The 13,961-nt window shown below is 42.3% G+C and overlaps 1 protein-coding gene across 1 annotated transcript; it reads right to left on the bottom strand.

Annotated features, from left to right (window-relative positions):
* Positions 1 to 1,886: 1,886 nt before the first annotated feature.
* Positions 1,887 to 13,961, bottom strand: LOC101793313 (lysosomal acid lipase/cholesteryl ester hydrolase). The gene is made up of 10 exons (XM_027460405.3): positions 13,803 to 13,961; positions 9,984 to 10,122; positions 9,346 to 9,460; positions 8,753 to 8,951; positions 8,061 to 8,170; positions 6,645 to 6,781; positions 5,920 to 6,060; positions 4,431 to 4,502; positions 2,586 to 2,654; positions 1,887 to 2,125 (listed from the first exon to the last, which is right to left on the bottom strand). The coding sequence occupies exons 2-10, from the start codon at positions 10,113 to 10,115 to the stop codon at positions 1,892 to 1,894; spliced, it is 1,209 nt and encodes a 402-aa protein (XP_027316206.1). The 5' UTR covers positions 10,116 to 10,122; positions 13,803 to 13,961; the 3' UTR covers positions 1,887 to 1,891.

Here is a 13,961-nt window from a genome sequence, read left to right as displayed (position 1 = left end):
TTTCCAACAATGGAAATGACTTGTCAAACAGATCTCTCTGTTCTACCTCCTTCCATCTCTGCTACAAATTTCACACACCTTGTTGCTGTGAGGGAAGGTTTATCTTCTCTTTTCTCAGATAAGAAAGAGCAAGAAGAGATTAAGTTGTTGAAGTCCACAAACAAAGCCAGTTCCCAGGTTGCTTTAATACATTAATAAATAACAATGAAAATATGTTAGTCTCAGAAGAGAAGCAAGTGTCTAGACTGACTACCTTTCCAATATAAACAGTTTACTAATAGAAAATAAATCAATAATTGAAATGCTGATGATAGGAGCCAGATGTGTCATTCCCAGGGGACTAGACAGGATAGTATGTTTTTAAAAGTGGTGCACACAGCAGAGGATGCACATACCAAAACAATAATAATAAATTCATGTTTCTTCTCTCGCATATATGAAGGCAGTAGAAAACCAACAGTCGTAAATGATTTGTAAATGTGGCCTGGCACTTTGCGATTTAATAACGCACTAGTAAAGCGGAATCTCTTCTTTCAAACACTGCTGTATCTTTCTTCCTTGGTCTAATGGATCTTTGTTTTTATTGGCAGTTTTGACCATTTTCTGTAAGATGTCATAAGTTTAGAAAATAAGTGCCATGATCAACACTGCTAAGGCTTCTAGACTAGGTGTATGGGCAAGTTAGCATGTGTTTTCTGTGTTGCAGAAAGCCGGTGTATTTTTCAGTGTACTTGTCCTATTGGATACTGATTCCAGCTGCAGAGGGTCTTGATTGAGCAATATGGGGTCAAGGCCCCACACAGAAACACCTGGGAAATAAACTACCCTGTCTGAGCCTATAGCTATATATAATATATATAGTGGCTATACCATTTTGGGTATAGCCTGGGGACAGTATTTACCAGATCAACTTGTAGGTCAGTAGATATGAGGCACTTGTTTGGATAGCATGGATTTAGTATGGATTTAGCTGCTATCTCTTTGGGCTGGAAGGGAAAATTTTTGACTGTTTTCCTATACTGAAGAAATTTTGTGAACACAGAATGATCAAGACATAGTATTATGTAGAAGTTAAAGCTGAAAGCCCAGAGTGCTTTCAGCAACTCAATTGACAGTGTCAAGAATACTATATGGGGAGGAAGCTGTATTGCTTGGAGTGCAGCTTGCCTGATGCATCTGCATCTCCTCATTCTTAAGCTGCCACCTGTGGTCTTTTTTTTGGGGGTGTTTAGAGTGTATGAATAAAGCCTTGGGTGATGTGTGATCATAGAAGGCAGGAGAAAACTGGGATGAGTCCAAAAAGAAAAGGCTGACACAGTTTTTCTGAGGTTGCTTTCCTTGGTATTTGGAAGTCATTGATTGTCTCCTCAGACTCTTATGAGTGAAAATAATCTTGTTGGTCATGACAATGTTGGTAAACATGAAGAGGGGAAAAAGAGATAAAAAAAAGCTAAGCTCTCTGGCAAGTGGATAAATTATTTAATTTAAACAAAGGTGAGTTGTCCTTTAACAGACAGATGAGCAAATCCCATTTTTGTGTCTTCATGGGATAATGGTGCTGTGGGATACATAAGATACACAAGAAAATCAGTCTTGTACAAATAAAAGCTGTCTAAATTAAGTGATTTCTGAAAAGTAGGCCCAAATATATTTGTGTTTTCAATTTTCATTCACATACACATTAACCTTCTTAGGAAGATGATGGTCACAATAACATAATGTGAAACCTCAAACTTTGTGGAAAGCAAGAAACAAACAAGTACATGTGAACACCTAAAGTGGTATTCATTTTGCATGTCTGTGTGTTTCTCTTTTCCCTAGGCATCACCCTTATCACCAAATAAAATTTTTGGAAGTTTATACTAAATGAATCAACACTCTACATGTGGTTTCAAAGGTATTTTATTATTAGTTCAATGATTTTCTGATACATTCTCTCAGTCGCATCAAGACCCCAGATAAAATCAAGATGTCCCCACTCAGGAAAGTGCTTATGGTAACAGAGATTAGTAATCTGAGAAAGTAGCTTTGCAATGTCTTTTGGACCTGCAAATTTGTCTTGTCCTCCACTCCAAACAGCAATGGGTGTGCTTATCCTCTCTATGTTGTAGGCAGGAGGAGTAGGCTGCAAGAAAGGGAGGAGACCTTAGTGCATGCTGTTAATCAGAAGCTGTGTTTAAAGAAAGGATGCTGTGCAGACATCTCTGTGTTTCCCTTCTGCACTTGCTCCAGGAAAACAGCAAGGGTCAAGCTGCCTCTCAGTTATGTTTATGTCCCTAGCCCTGGTCCCCACCTACTCTGGAAGGGAACGATCCATCCTATTTCTAAACATTTCTGAAATGCAAGGCAAGAAATTGTCCTGGAGTTTGACACCTGTTCGTGCTGTTCAGAGGTGGTCATAAGGAAAGAGCAATGTTTCTGTTTATCATGGAAGGACTGTGGAGCTTATTTGTGTGCATACTTAGCATGGGTACTTTAACTTTTGCTGGGGCAACAGTTGGTCTTAGTTGTTTTGTTTGTGACTTATTGTGACTTGTTACTTAACAATATTGCTTTACCTGCATGTGACAACCATATTGCCTTACCTGGTTGTATTTCTTCATGTTTTCCTTCGAGCCATAGTCATAAGCCTGGAATTGGCCTGCCTCTGATATCTGTGAATATTTTAACAAGGACAGATAAAATGAAAGTGTATTGTTAAGAGACAGAGCAGAGTGCAGGAGATATTTTCTTCCCTGTGATTGACCCAAGGCTCAGATGGTGGCTTGTGGCTTCCTCCCACCCCTTCCTCCAGTTTCAGATTTCCACAGGTACTGAGGATGGGTTATAGGGTGAGAGGCTTTATTGCTTTTGCCCTTGCTAATGTTCTCTCCTGATCCTCAACTATCCCCCTTGTTATGTTTTGTTTTTAAAGTGCTGTTTGACCAAGTTAACTAAGGTGGTGTTCCCGTTTGTGATGCGGAGTTGTGCTCAGTTTTCACCTTGGCAGGAGGGCCAGGCTGTCTAGTACCTGTCAGGGCTCTTAGTGGCTATCTAGTGTAGCTTATGATTTCTCCTCCCACAACTTGTTGTTTTGTGTGTCAGCAGTGTCTGGTCTGCTGACAGTAGTGGTCACATTTCCAGTGCCCCTGTAATTGTTAGAGAATTTGGCTATATGTAAGTTGTGCTCTGACAGCAGTTTTGAGGAGGGACATTAGACACATGGCCTTTTGAGCTTCTCTTGTCTAGAAGACATGCCATATGCCCTGTAGGACTGAGGAGTGAAGAAGTGTATACATATCTGTTGTGTTTTTATTGTTATTTTATTTTATTTTTCCACAAACCTGACATGTAATTTCATTTTTAAGTGACTGTGTAATACATGGTGAGAGAATGCCAGTATCCCACTTGGATTTTGTGATTTAGAAAATCTTGACTTCAAGGCTTAAGTAGTTGGGAATGTGCTAGAAATATACTTGGTATATCATTGTTTTTGCTGTTTTCTTCTATAGTATCTGTGTTTACTTTCTAGCCACTTGACTTTGTTAGAGGTTGACAAAATAGGCTGCAAAGCCACTGACTGTCAATGGTTTGGTCCTCATTTCCTGGCTCTGGGTGGATGTATCCCGAGTGGTCTACTGTCAGGAATTTTTGTCAGAGGATGCACACAGATATTTTACACCATCATGTCTGTAGAAACGGGGGATCTGTCTAGAAGATATATGCAGGTGGATCCTGACTCAGCGTGTGAGTTACCTTGGAGGCATGCAGTGATGTGCTTCTGCTCTGGAGCTTTTTTGCCCTGGTCTGATTCAGAGGACAAGCAGAAAAGAGCTCAGATCTGCCCGTGTATAAGTAGAAGCCCACCTTTAAAGAATTGGAATCCAGGAGATGGACACTGGCATGAGTAGCTAAGAGGGTTTTCTAAAAACCTGGCTGTTGGGAACAAATTTTGCTTGTCATGTACTGGAGCATTATAAAGTAGTCCCCCACTTTTCCATTGTGCCAGCAGAAGCACTTGTGTGGTTAACTGGCTTTGGGAGGTGATCCAGGCTGCAATTAACCTTCTGGGAGAAAAGCTTTATCCTGGATCACTTTGTTCTGGCTCATCCCCTGGCAGCTCAAGTTTCAGCGTCTTCCTACTGTGCCTTCCAAGTGCCTCGACTGTGCTTCTCTGCAGCTTTCGAGGCAATTGCCTTCACAAATGGAACTGAAGGCTGGAAGCCACTAGACCCTAACATGCAGAAAGGTCTGATATGAAAGGGACAATGTGGGTAATGGTCTGGTGAGCAATGGGAAGCAGTGCTTCCTTGGTGGCAGCTGCTTACGGCACTGTGTGAGAAGATGTGTTGGGTAATTTCCCAGAACCAGCACCTGTGGACTTCCCTGTAGGCTGTCAGTTGCATAAAAAGCAGTAGTACGAGTCTGCTTATGTCAGTACACAGTTATACCTGATGCCAGTGAATGATGTTCTGTACTGATGTCCCAGCTGGAGAATGTGCTACCAAAGCATCTGTTCGACTCTGGAGAGAAAGCAGAAGTGTTATAAAGGTAGGGATTCACTGTTGTGACAGAGTAAAGCTGTGAAGAACCTGAGTAACATATTGCTGCTGTGTTAAAGCCCAGTTTTAATAGGATACTCAAATCAATATAATAGTCATATCAATATCAAGCAGAAGACTTATAGGCAGACTTAGGAATAGCTGGTTAATGGTACACATCTGCATGCAGAGCTTTCTCATGAAAGCGCATCTGTTCATGAAGATAGTGACACTGTGGAATCATGTGGTTCCTTAGTGGCAGAAAAAAACGTTCCTGTCCTTTCTAAGTAGAATCCTCACCTTACATTAACCCCTTCACAGACATAAGTCTTTGAAGATTTGCTTTTGTCTTCACTTTTCTCCTGGTGCTAAAGAAGCCAGCTTACAAAACACAGACTGCCTTTTCTTCTGCCTGCATTTTTATAGTTCTCTTGAGGAGATGTTCTAAGTCCATCCCCTCAGGTTCCTCCTCAGGCTTGTTATCTTGCCCTGAGAAGTTGGTTGGTGACTTAACACAAGTCAAGAAAGATCCTAAAAGGTTTAACTCTGTTGTTCAAAAAGGCTGTTATGCCTTTAACTGCTTTTGCATTGAACCTTTGAGTCTCATTGCTTTACCATATGTGCTTTTATAAGTCGTCACAGATGGAGAAAAATGGGCCTTAGTCTTTTGAGAGATTTTTATAATAAGCATTGCACAGGCCAGCTTCTGCATACTTTGGCCTCTGTAGAGGGGAATTAAGACTACAGGATCCATATGTTGGCAAGTATAGGGCCAACTCTCCTGTCCGTCCTGTCCCCCTTACTAGCCCTTGTGAATCCCATTGTGCTGCACTCCTCAGGCACAGGCAAGGCATTTCTGTAGCCCTCTGTGTTGTGGACTGAACTGTTGGGCTTGGTTCTGAGGACAGCAAAAATGGGGTGTGCTCCTTAGGGTAGTTCTTTGGGACCATGTTCTAATGCAAGCAGTCTAAAATATGGGAAGAGAAGTGGAGCTTTTCCTGTCTTTTAATTATTCCAGGGTTCAGAAGACCGTGGTGTCTGTGTGCTGAGGAAGAACACTGAAATCTGACTCCATCATCCACTGTCTCTTTTTGAAGAGCATCTGTGTATGACCAAAATCTGGTCAGATTGGCTCTAAAAGAGGACACAGATAGAGACATATGCAGTATAGCTCCAGACTGAATTCAGTCCTTTCTGCCTGGTTTTTGGTCCCATCATTAGGTCTAGTCCTATTTGGTACTGTTCACACAATGTCCTGCATTCCCTCAGCCTGCTGAGAACTGTTGTGTTTTATGTACATTTACATTTGTGACAATTACTAGTTAATGATGGAGTGCAAAATGCAGTTTCCAAAATGGCTTTAGTTTTACTTTGACTAGGTGTTGTTGCACGTACTTACCGTGTTCAGATTTTGTATGTTGCCCCCAGCTATATAACAGAGTACTTGGCCACAAAACTTATCCATGTTTGTACAGAACTCCGTCACAGGTCCTTTCATAAATCCAATCTGGTGCATGGTTCCTTTCCAGCCAAGTGTTAACTGAGGAAAGGGAAAAGTGCAATACTTTTTTTTTTTTTTCTTGTTAGAGGAGCATGAGGAGCATTTTATGCAGGAAACTGTTGCTAATATTCTTGCCTCTTAACACTACAGTCAGAGACTTCTGAAACAGCTTGCCCTCCCAGTACACCTTAAAACATCTTCTTCCCCTAGTGCACCACATGTCCTTCCTGACTCATATTACTGTCTTCAGTCCTGGAGGAAACCATCCTTCCATTTCTAGTGTAGTGACCTCAGTGCTCACTCATTTCTGAAGTCTGAGATCATCATGGCTGTTATTCCAGCTCTGTTTTAGTTCCTCCTGCACAAGGCCAGCATGATGTTAGTTAACAGCAAGAGTCCTATGACAAGACAGTTTCACAAGTCTCCTGCTTCACTGGAACCTGCTGCTGCAAGCCCCATCTTCCTGTTCTCCAGTGCTCCCCCCCAGAGTTTCAGAAGAGATTTTTCAACAGCACTTTGTTCATCCCAAGCATCTCACCCCTTTGGAAGCACTTAAGCTCGGGTTGAGGAACCCTAGAAGGGTAAGATGGACATTGAGCCTCTGAGGAGGAAAAAAGACATACCCTGAGCAGTGCTGGAGGAAGATGTGCTATCTTCATCAGAGGGCTTGTAGCATGCGAGCAGGTGGTTACTGGGCCAAGAGCAAAGAACACTTTTATCCTTTCAGCCAGCTCAGGATATGTAGAAAATGCTATAAAGCCTACAAACAGAAGAGAGAGCCTGAGTTAGTGAAGACATCTTCCACAGGCAAAAACAAACGAATAAACAGTAGGTAGCAAACAAGAAGCGAGACTAGATTTGTCATCAGTTGTCTCTTTGTCTTTGCTGTGTGTTTTAGCTAAGGCAAGTGTTGATGCTAAATCCTGAAATACATTTTATTTGGGAAACAGAGTTCATCCTGAGGTTGACAGCATATCTGGACATGGCTTTTATTCAGTTTTTGCAGGTGACATGGCTAGGAGGTTTTTGTGATAAGATCAGATTTCCTCACAAAGCTATTATTAAAATTTTTTTATTATTATTTATTTATTTTTTTTTTTCATATTATAGTCTCTGAAGGACTATGTATGTTTGTGCTTCCATGGGGCAGTAGAATAACATGCTGAATACTGGGAATTTTAAACATTTTCAACTGATTGCATCAAAGGCAGCTGACGAAAGCATGAATGGTAAGTTTGTTTTGCCATCAGAGTCTTTAAATACTCTTATGAGAGGAAAAGAAAGAAAAGGGCTGGAGATTTAACAATATATGACTTTTCCACATTTTCTTCTCTTTTTCCAGGCAGTTAACACTAATGAATGGGCAGTTGATCACTTCTAGTCAATGTTCATTCACGGGTCTTGCACATAAACCATAAACATTAGGAACTTTTACCTGGTGCTGAAAGAAAATTGCATTCAAACACTACAAAGCTGGTTAAGTTATTAATACTTTTTATTTCCTAATTTTCAGTCTCCAACAATGTGTTTTTAAACAGTAATGTGGACAGTTTTATATACACTCATGAACTGTGCTTTTAATTGTAGGATTGGCAATAAGTCATACAACTTAGTAATGTGGAGGTTCTTTTTACTTTTCTCTTCTTTGAAATTTTGCATTTATGTGCAGTTTTTTCTTACTAGTTTTTCCCTACACTTCACAAGAAAAACAACTGTATGCCTTAATAGAAAAGATGAACTTAATGAAAATTCTTGTTGCTGAGAATTTCAGAAGAGTGCCCAGTGTCAGTACTTGGAGTACCCAATAAGGACTGGCTTTTATGTCTCTAATTATTGGTTGAACAATGTTTAGATCTACTATTAGATTTATTTGCTTATTAATGGTAACCAAAGCTGGCTTTAGAAGTGTCACATTTTGCAGCCCTCAACTCAGAAGGCACTTCTTCACAAAAAAGAACAATTGCTGAGGCAATGGGGAAACTCGCCTCCTGATCAGATGGGAACACGAACGATTGTGCACATAAATGTGCTGACCTTACCTGATGCGGTGCCTTCAGAGTGACCAACATAGTATACATCCTTCTGTTCGGTTTTATTCATGATGAAGTACAGCTCTGCTGGAATATCATATTTACCCATTTCAGCAAAGCTACAGGGGAGAAACACAAAAAGCTGGCAGACTGTTTGGCTATCACAGTGTGTGTTACTGAAATGTCAGTCTTGTTCATTGCACTGGGCAGGACCCATTCAAAGACAAGAAGGGGACAGAAGGATGCAGCCGTACTGACAGGTTGCCTGATGCCTCAGGCTCTCTGCAGAGGAGGTGCAAATTTTGTCTGTCACATGTGGCCCTTGGGGAAGTGAATTTAATCAGTGCTTTCACTAGCAGGGGTTACAAAACACATTTCTCTCTTGGTTGACTTAAGCCATGAGAGATTAGAAATTTCTAGACAGGGCTGCTAAGCCTGTTCCAGCTTGCTTTCCTTCTCACAGTGCTGTCTCCCTTTTTCTCAGCATCCCCTTTCAGTTCCCAGTGTCTGAAATCTCTTCCTCAGCCAGTACTTCCAACCACAACTACTAGTGACCATACTTCTTCGTCTTGATCTTTACTGTCCTTGGCTTGTAACAAGGACACTATTCTGATGATGTTTTAAGTAAAAAAAACTTTAGGCTGAAGCTATCTAGTTCCCTTGGACTTTCTGTCTTGAATAATTCCCCATCCAAAGAGTACCTGAACTGCCAGAACTCTTTCTGGCTGGTTTTAAGGGTCTTGTGTTTTGAAGACCAAGTATTCCCTCGGCTGTTTCCCAACCAGACATCGTAGCCAGCATCTGCAAGGATGAAGCCTAGGCTGTTGTTGGGCAGGTTAGAAATCCAGTGGGTGGCATCTCCTAGAAAAGCATGCTGTAGGAAGACTGCAGGCTTTTTCCCTGGAAAAAATTAAAGTATTCTCATATTGGAGCAGTAATTAATGTCATTCTGAGATTGGAGTGCAGGGTTTAGTCTGTGAGAGGCTTTAAATCTTTCCTGCTTATAGAAGCTCCCAGGAGAACTATGTATAGATATTGGGCTGAGAAAACCTAAGAATTTGTCACATGCAAGCAGTTTAACCATTTAATGACAGGAATGACAGATAAAAAATGTAATGAGGTGGCCAGTCCCCACCTACTTTTGTGCCAGACAGCCAGTGTACAGGTCCTACATTGAAACCAGCTATCTACAGCTAAAAAATGCTGAAGGCAGAACAGCATGTAGAAAAGAGTATCCTGATTCATGTAGGAGTTGGATCTCAGACCTTCCTTATGTCCTATGCCCATGTCACACCTGTATTTTGCATGTTCCTCCCACTGGGAATTCTGAAAACAGCAAGTATGTATCCATCCTCAGTGGTAACTTCATACTCCTCACAGGGGTATCCGTGATACCTGATAATTTCACTCTGTGGGAAGCCAAAGGAAAGCTCGTTAATATAAAAGCCATCCCCTTCTGGAGCATAAACAAGCTGAATGGGCAGGCAAGGCAACCAAGTGTGGAGCTCTTGTCACAAGGAACCTGATGAGACCACCTACACCTAATTTTGCCAGTTCTGTGAGTCAGAGCAAGGGGTCCTGGATTACTTTGTGTTGTGAGAATCTACTGCTTGAAGAAGGGGTTAAGCTTCTCCTGCCACCATCCTGAGCAAACAGGTTGTTACCAGAGATTGTTAAGAAAGATGACTTTATAAGAAAGTCACAGTTATAAGTATAGCCCAGCCTCGTGTTCATCATGTTCAGATACACGATGCTGTGTGCGCTCTGGACACAGTCTAAAGCTGAGTCCTGCTTCTGGGGTAAAAATTCAGCAGCCCAGATCTCCAGGGCCCTTCAGCAGGTTCAGGGGAGATGCTTGTTAGAGTTGGTACCATGGTGGTTGTATTGTGAGAGAAACTTTAAAAGAAAGGCAGAGAAAGTGCCACAACTTACAACGTTCATAAAGTCTTCAGGGTTGCGGTGCTTCATGTGCTGTCTTCCCTCCGAGCCAAGAGTGAAGGGTGCTGTGAACCCTGCTGAAAAGGCAGCTCCCTGGGAGCAGAGCAGCACGAGGAGGAACCACATCTCGGGGCTGTGTGAAAGAGCAGAGGCACGTGTGTTTGCTGTAGGAAGGGAGAGCTGGGGAATTCCACAGGGAGACCCAGGTGGGGAATCTCTTGGAGGTTGCCCCAGGTGCTCCCCAAGGGGCTGACAGGAGCACATACCTGTGTGAGGAGGGACTGTCTACAGACCACAGTTGCAGAATGGTAGAGGAAAACACCTGGGGACACCATCTGAGAATATGCCTGAGCATTTTGTAGAGGACAAGTGAATTGTGGTTGGTAAGCATGGCCAGCTCCTGCATTGAGTCAAGCAGAAACTTGACATGGAAGCACAGTCACCTGGGATGACCATCACCCAGACTGGCTACCTATATGTGCCTCCACCTCTCTGCCAGCAGGAGAGTGAGAGGAGAATTCCTTTTTCTTCAGGAATGAGGTGGTGGAGGTTTGGTGAGGGCCCTCTTTCCACCTTCCCTCTCCTCCTTCAGAAGCAGTGCCATTCCTGGTGCTGGTCAGCAGTGTGCTAGGGTGAGAGATCAGCCAGGGAAGATGGTGAAGAGTTATGCAGGGGCCAGGAGTGATTCAGAGGCTCAAAGAGGATGCGTAATGGGATTAGCGGAACAAACTTGCACCAGACCAGTGCCAGCTTGTACTTTCACCATGGGTGATCTGCCCCAGACCATGTTACAGTTCTTCTGGAAATTAGTTCCTCTGAGATGATGGTGCTAAAAAGATGACTATGTGTGGCCATCAAAAAGCCCCATGAGTCAGTTCCCAGTCAACCTTTCCTTTCAGGCTGACACTGGCTCATCCAGGTCTCCATTCAGCATCCCCATGAGCATCTTCATCAGCCCTTTGCTGCCCTCTTCATCCAAAAGCCTCCTCTGCTATCCCCAGATAACTGCATTTGTGCTTCCGCTACTTCTGAGCCCAAAGTATCTGTCTTGAAACTGATGCTTATCACCAGTGAGAAACTGTGGAATGATTCATTTTTAGAGCAGTAAACAATGGAGACTGCCTGCATGTTGCCATGGCCCTGTATCCTTTCTCTCTTTGAGAGAGCTGTCATTGCAGATCTTGTCCTGGTCACAGGGAGGTGACACCTTGCTCTTTCCTGGGCCCACTGATGATCACATGGGAACTTTTCTGAATAGGAATTAGAGAGTGCAGTCTATCTAGTGCCAGATTACACTGATACCTCCTACCATAGATAAGATTCCAGGCCTTAGTCATTTTTCTCCACAACTGAGTCAATGAGTATAGGAACACTGCAATCTGTGAGCCTCCCTGACCTTTTTATCATCATGCAAATTTTGTTTCTAAAGTTCCCTGGAAAAGGGAAGAGCATGTTATATGCCATAGGAAGCTACTGAGTGTGCAAGTATGAGCTAAAACTGCAAGAGAATGGCAAGAGAAGTGCTATTACGCACACTGATCCTTACTTACAAGAGAGCTGCAAGGAGGTGGGATAGGATTTTTCTTTCTAACATGAAGAACTGTACAAAAATGATTCATCCATGAAGCTCACAATTGGGCTTACACTTTCTGGAAATGCCCTTATACACTTAATTATTATTGTATGCTGAACCCGCCTGTGTGAAGAGAGAATGAGGGCTGGGAAGAGAAAAGTAGCAACCATTCTGCTTGTAGATAACAATCTTAAAGGTCAGGAAGGCTACCTAAAGTTCAACAATAGATTCCCTGGATGAGTAATGCAACGTAATGTTTCAGCTCGTCAGGGCTTCTTGTAGGACTGCCTCACCAGTAATGACTGGGGACATTGCTGCTTGTGTAGGCCGGGTTTCCTCAGAACAGGGCATGCTTCTGTGACTGAGGGGTGTTTATCCTGGCTCACCTTTATGTCCATCCTGCTATTAACTTCTGATGTCAATTTCCGTCAAGTTTAACACTGAGATACAAGCCTGCTAAGTAGTGGGGCTATCAGGAACCCCTGAGCACTGTTTGCTGGGGAAGGACTGTTCAGTGGAGTTCGTGCCCAGCTGGGGGAAGGCAGCTGAGGCATGTTCTGCAACCAGCTGAGCAGTCAGCACAGGTAAACTAGCCAGCTAATCAGCATTCATACGGCTCCAAAGTAGCCATGGCATGTGTGGCTGGTCAGGAGGGTTTGTGAGGGAATTTCATAGGAGACCCATATGAATTATAGGTTGCGTTAGGAAGTTAAGCAGTCTTGGGAAACAAGTCCTTCTGAAACCACACGTTGGTAGGTCCACTAAACACAGAGAATCCAATTTTTAATAGAGGACAGAGGTCCTCATGCAGTCACATTTCTGGAGTCTGCTTCTAGCGTAAGACATCTGCTATGGCAAGACATGCTGCTGTGATGTTTATTTCAACTGGGAAATGGAGCTGTCGATCAAGGTAAGATAAGAGAGTACTCCCTGGCAAGTAATGAGGAAGGTGATCAGGATCTGTGGGGGTGAGGGAAAGGTACCCAAGCACTCTCTGAATATCCATATAGGAGAAGGAATTCTGACTTTTTTCTATTCTTCAATTTAACCTTCAAATTTGACTGAACAAATTGAAAGAAGCCAAACCTCCTGAGTCATCAAACAACTGGAATGAAGCAGAGTTTGGAAACACCCAAAGCTTTAAACTTCACATCAAAACAAACACCATTCAATTCCCTTTATATGTGAAATACTTCTTAATTTTTGTTGTCCAAACAGGAAGCCTCCCAGCTACACACTGAGTCAGCACAACACTCTTTTCTGGTTTTTGACATTTTGCTCTGTTCTAATGGGAATAAAACATATCTCCCTTTCTGTGCAAGAGGGAATAAAGCATTTTGCTAGTGTCTCAGCTTGCTTTCAAATCACTAGCAAGACTAGCTGAGGCAATGTAGAGGCAAAATTACTTTGGGTTTTTTAGGGCAAACTTTTCTCGATGCACTCTATTATCACGTAGCTCAGCTGGCATAACTCACAGACTTCCAGGTATTCACCTTTTAAATCAGATACAACAGGCTAAGTAACATCAATCTTGGCAGGCCAATGCTCCCTTAAGCTTCAGGAGCAAAGGCTTACAGTTAGGAGCTTTCAACAGCCATTTTTTATTGAGAGAAATGAAGTCATAAGGAAATATTGGACTTGGTAAACTCATAAAAAACATACGTAGAAGGAAAAAAGGTCAGAGAGAGAAATGCCCTTGAAAGATCTTTAGGGACTTTTAAGATTTGCTGAAAGTAAGTTATAAGACTTGAGAAATTTATCCATCTAGCTTTGTGCTTTAAGCAGTATAAAACTTACTTCATATTGGCTGTAAGGCATACACACACCAACCACAGAAGCAGCTATGACTGAATGCATATGAGAGTCTGCTGGCTTACTAATAAAACATACATGTGCATGGGACTGCAAGAACAGAACATCCAATTTACACACACAGCTGCAGACCTTCATTCCCTTGCTCTCAGACTGAATAAAACAAGTAGAGAAAAATAAAATAGTTGCACTTTCTTCTTTTTCTTTTTTCTTTTTCTTTTTCTTTTTTTTTTTTTTTTTTTGCAGGTTGAACTTCTTTGTCTTCTGACTTGAGCAGACATGCACTTCTGTGCGTAGCAGTAGGCTTACGAACAGAGAAGAAATAAGCTGTCTATTCTTACAAGCAACAACACAAAACCAAGACTGCAAAACTTTATGGAGACAGGCAGCAGAGAGAGACCATGATCATGTATGTACAAGAAACTTACCTCTGCTTTGACTTGAGTCCTCTGCTGCAGTTCCTTGTCTGTCTCCACCAGCAGACTGATTCACTGGCAGAAACCTATGCCAATAAAAGGAAGTCAAAACACAATGAGCACTTCAGGGTAGCAGCAATGAGTGTCATGAGTTGGCAGCATGTATTGAAG

This window comes from Anas platyrhynchos, chromosome 6 (assembly GCF_047663525.1).
Source record: "Anas platyrhynchos isolate ZD024472 breed Pekin duck chromosome 6, IASCAAS_PekinDuck_T2T, whole genome shotgun sequence".
NCBI lineage: Eukaryota > Metazoa > Chordata > Aves > Anseriformes > Anatidae > Anas > Anas platyrhynchos.
Note: the sequence above shows the minus strand (reverse complement) of the source record. Positions and strands in the feature narration are given on the sequence as shown.

Coding starts and splice junctions, on each gene's coding strand:
- LOC101793313 (XM_027460405.3), bottom strand. CDS start 10,115: ATGTGGTTCCTCCTCGTGCTGCTCTGCTCCCAGGGAGCTGCCTTTTCA. Junction 6,782..8,060: donor CTCTGAAGGCACCGCATCAG/GTAAGGTCAGCA, acceptor TTCTGTTTGTAG/GCTTTATAGCATTTTCTACA. Junction 6,061..6,644: donor TTCCTCCAGCACTGCTCAGG/GTATGTCTTTTT, acceptor CCCTTTCCTCAG/TTAACACTTGGCTGGAAAGG.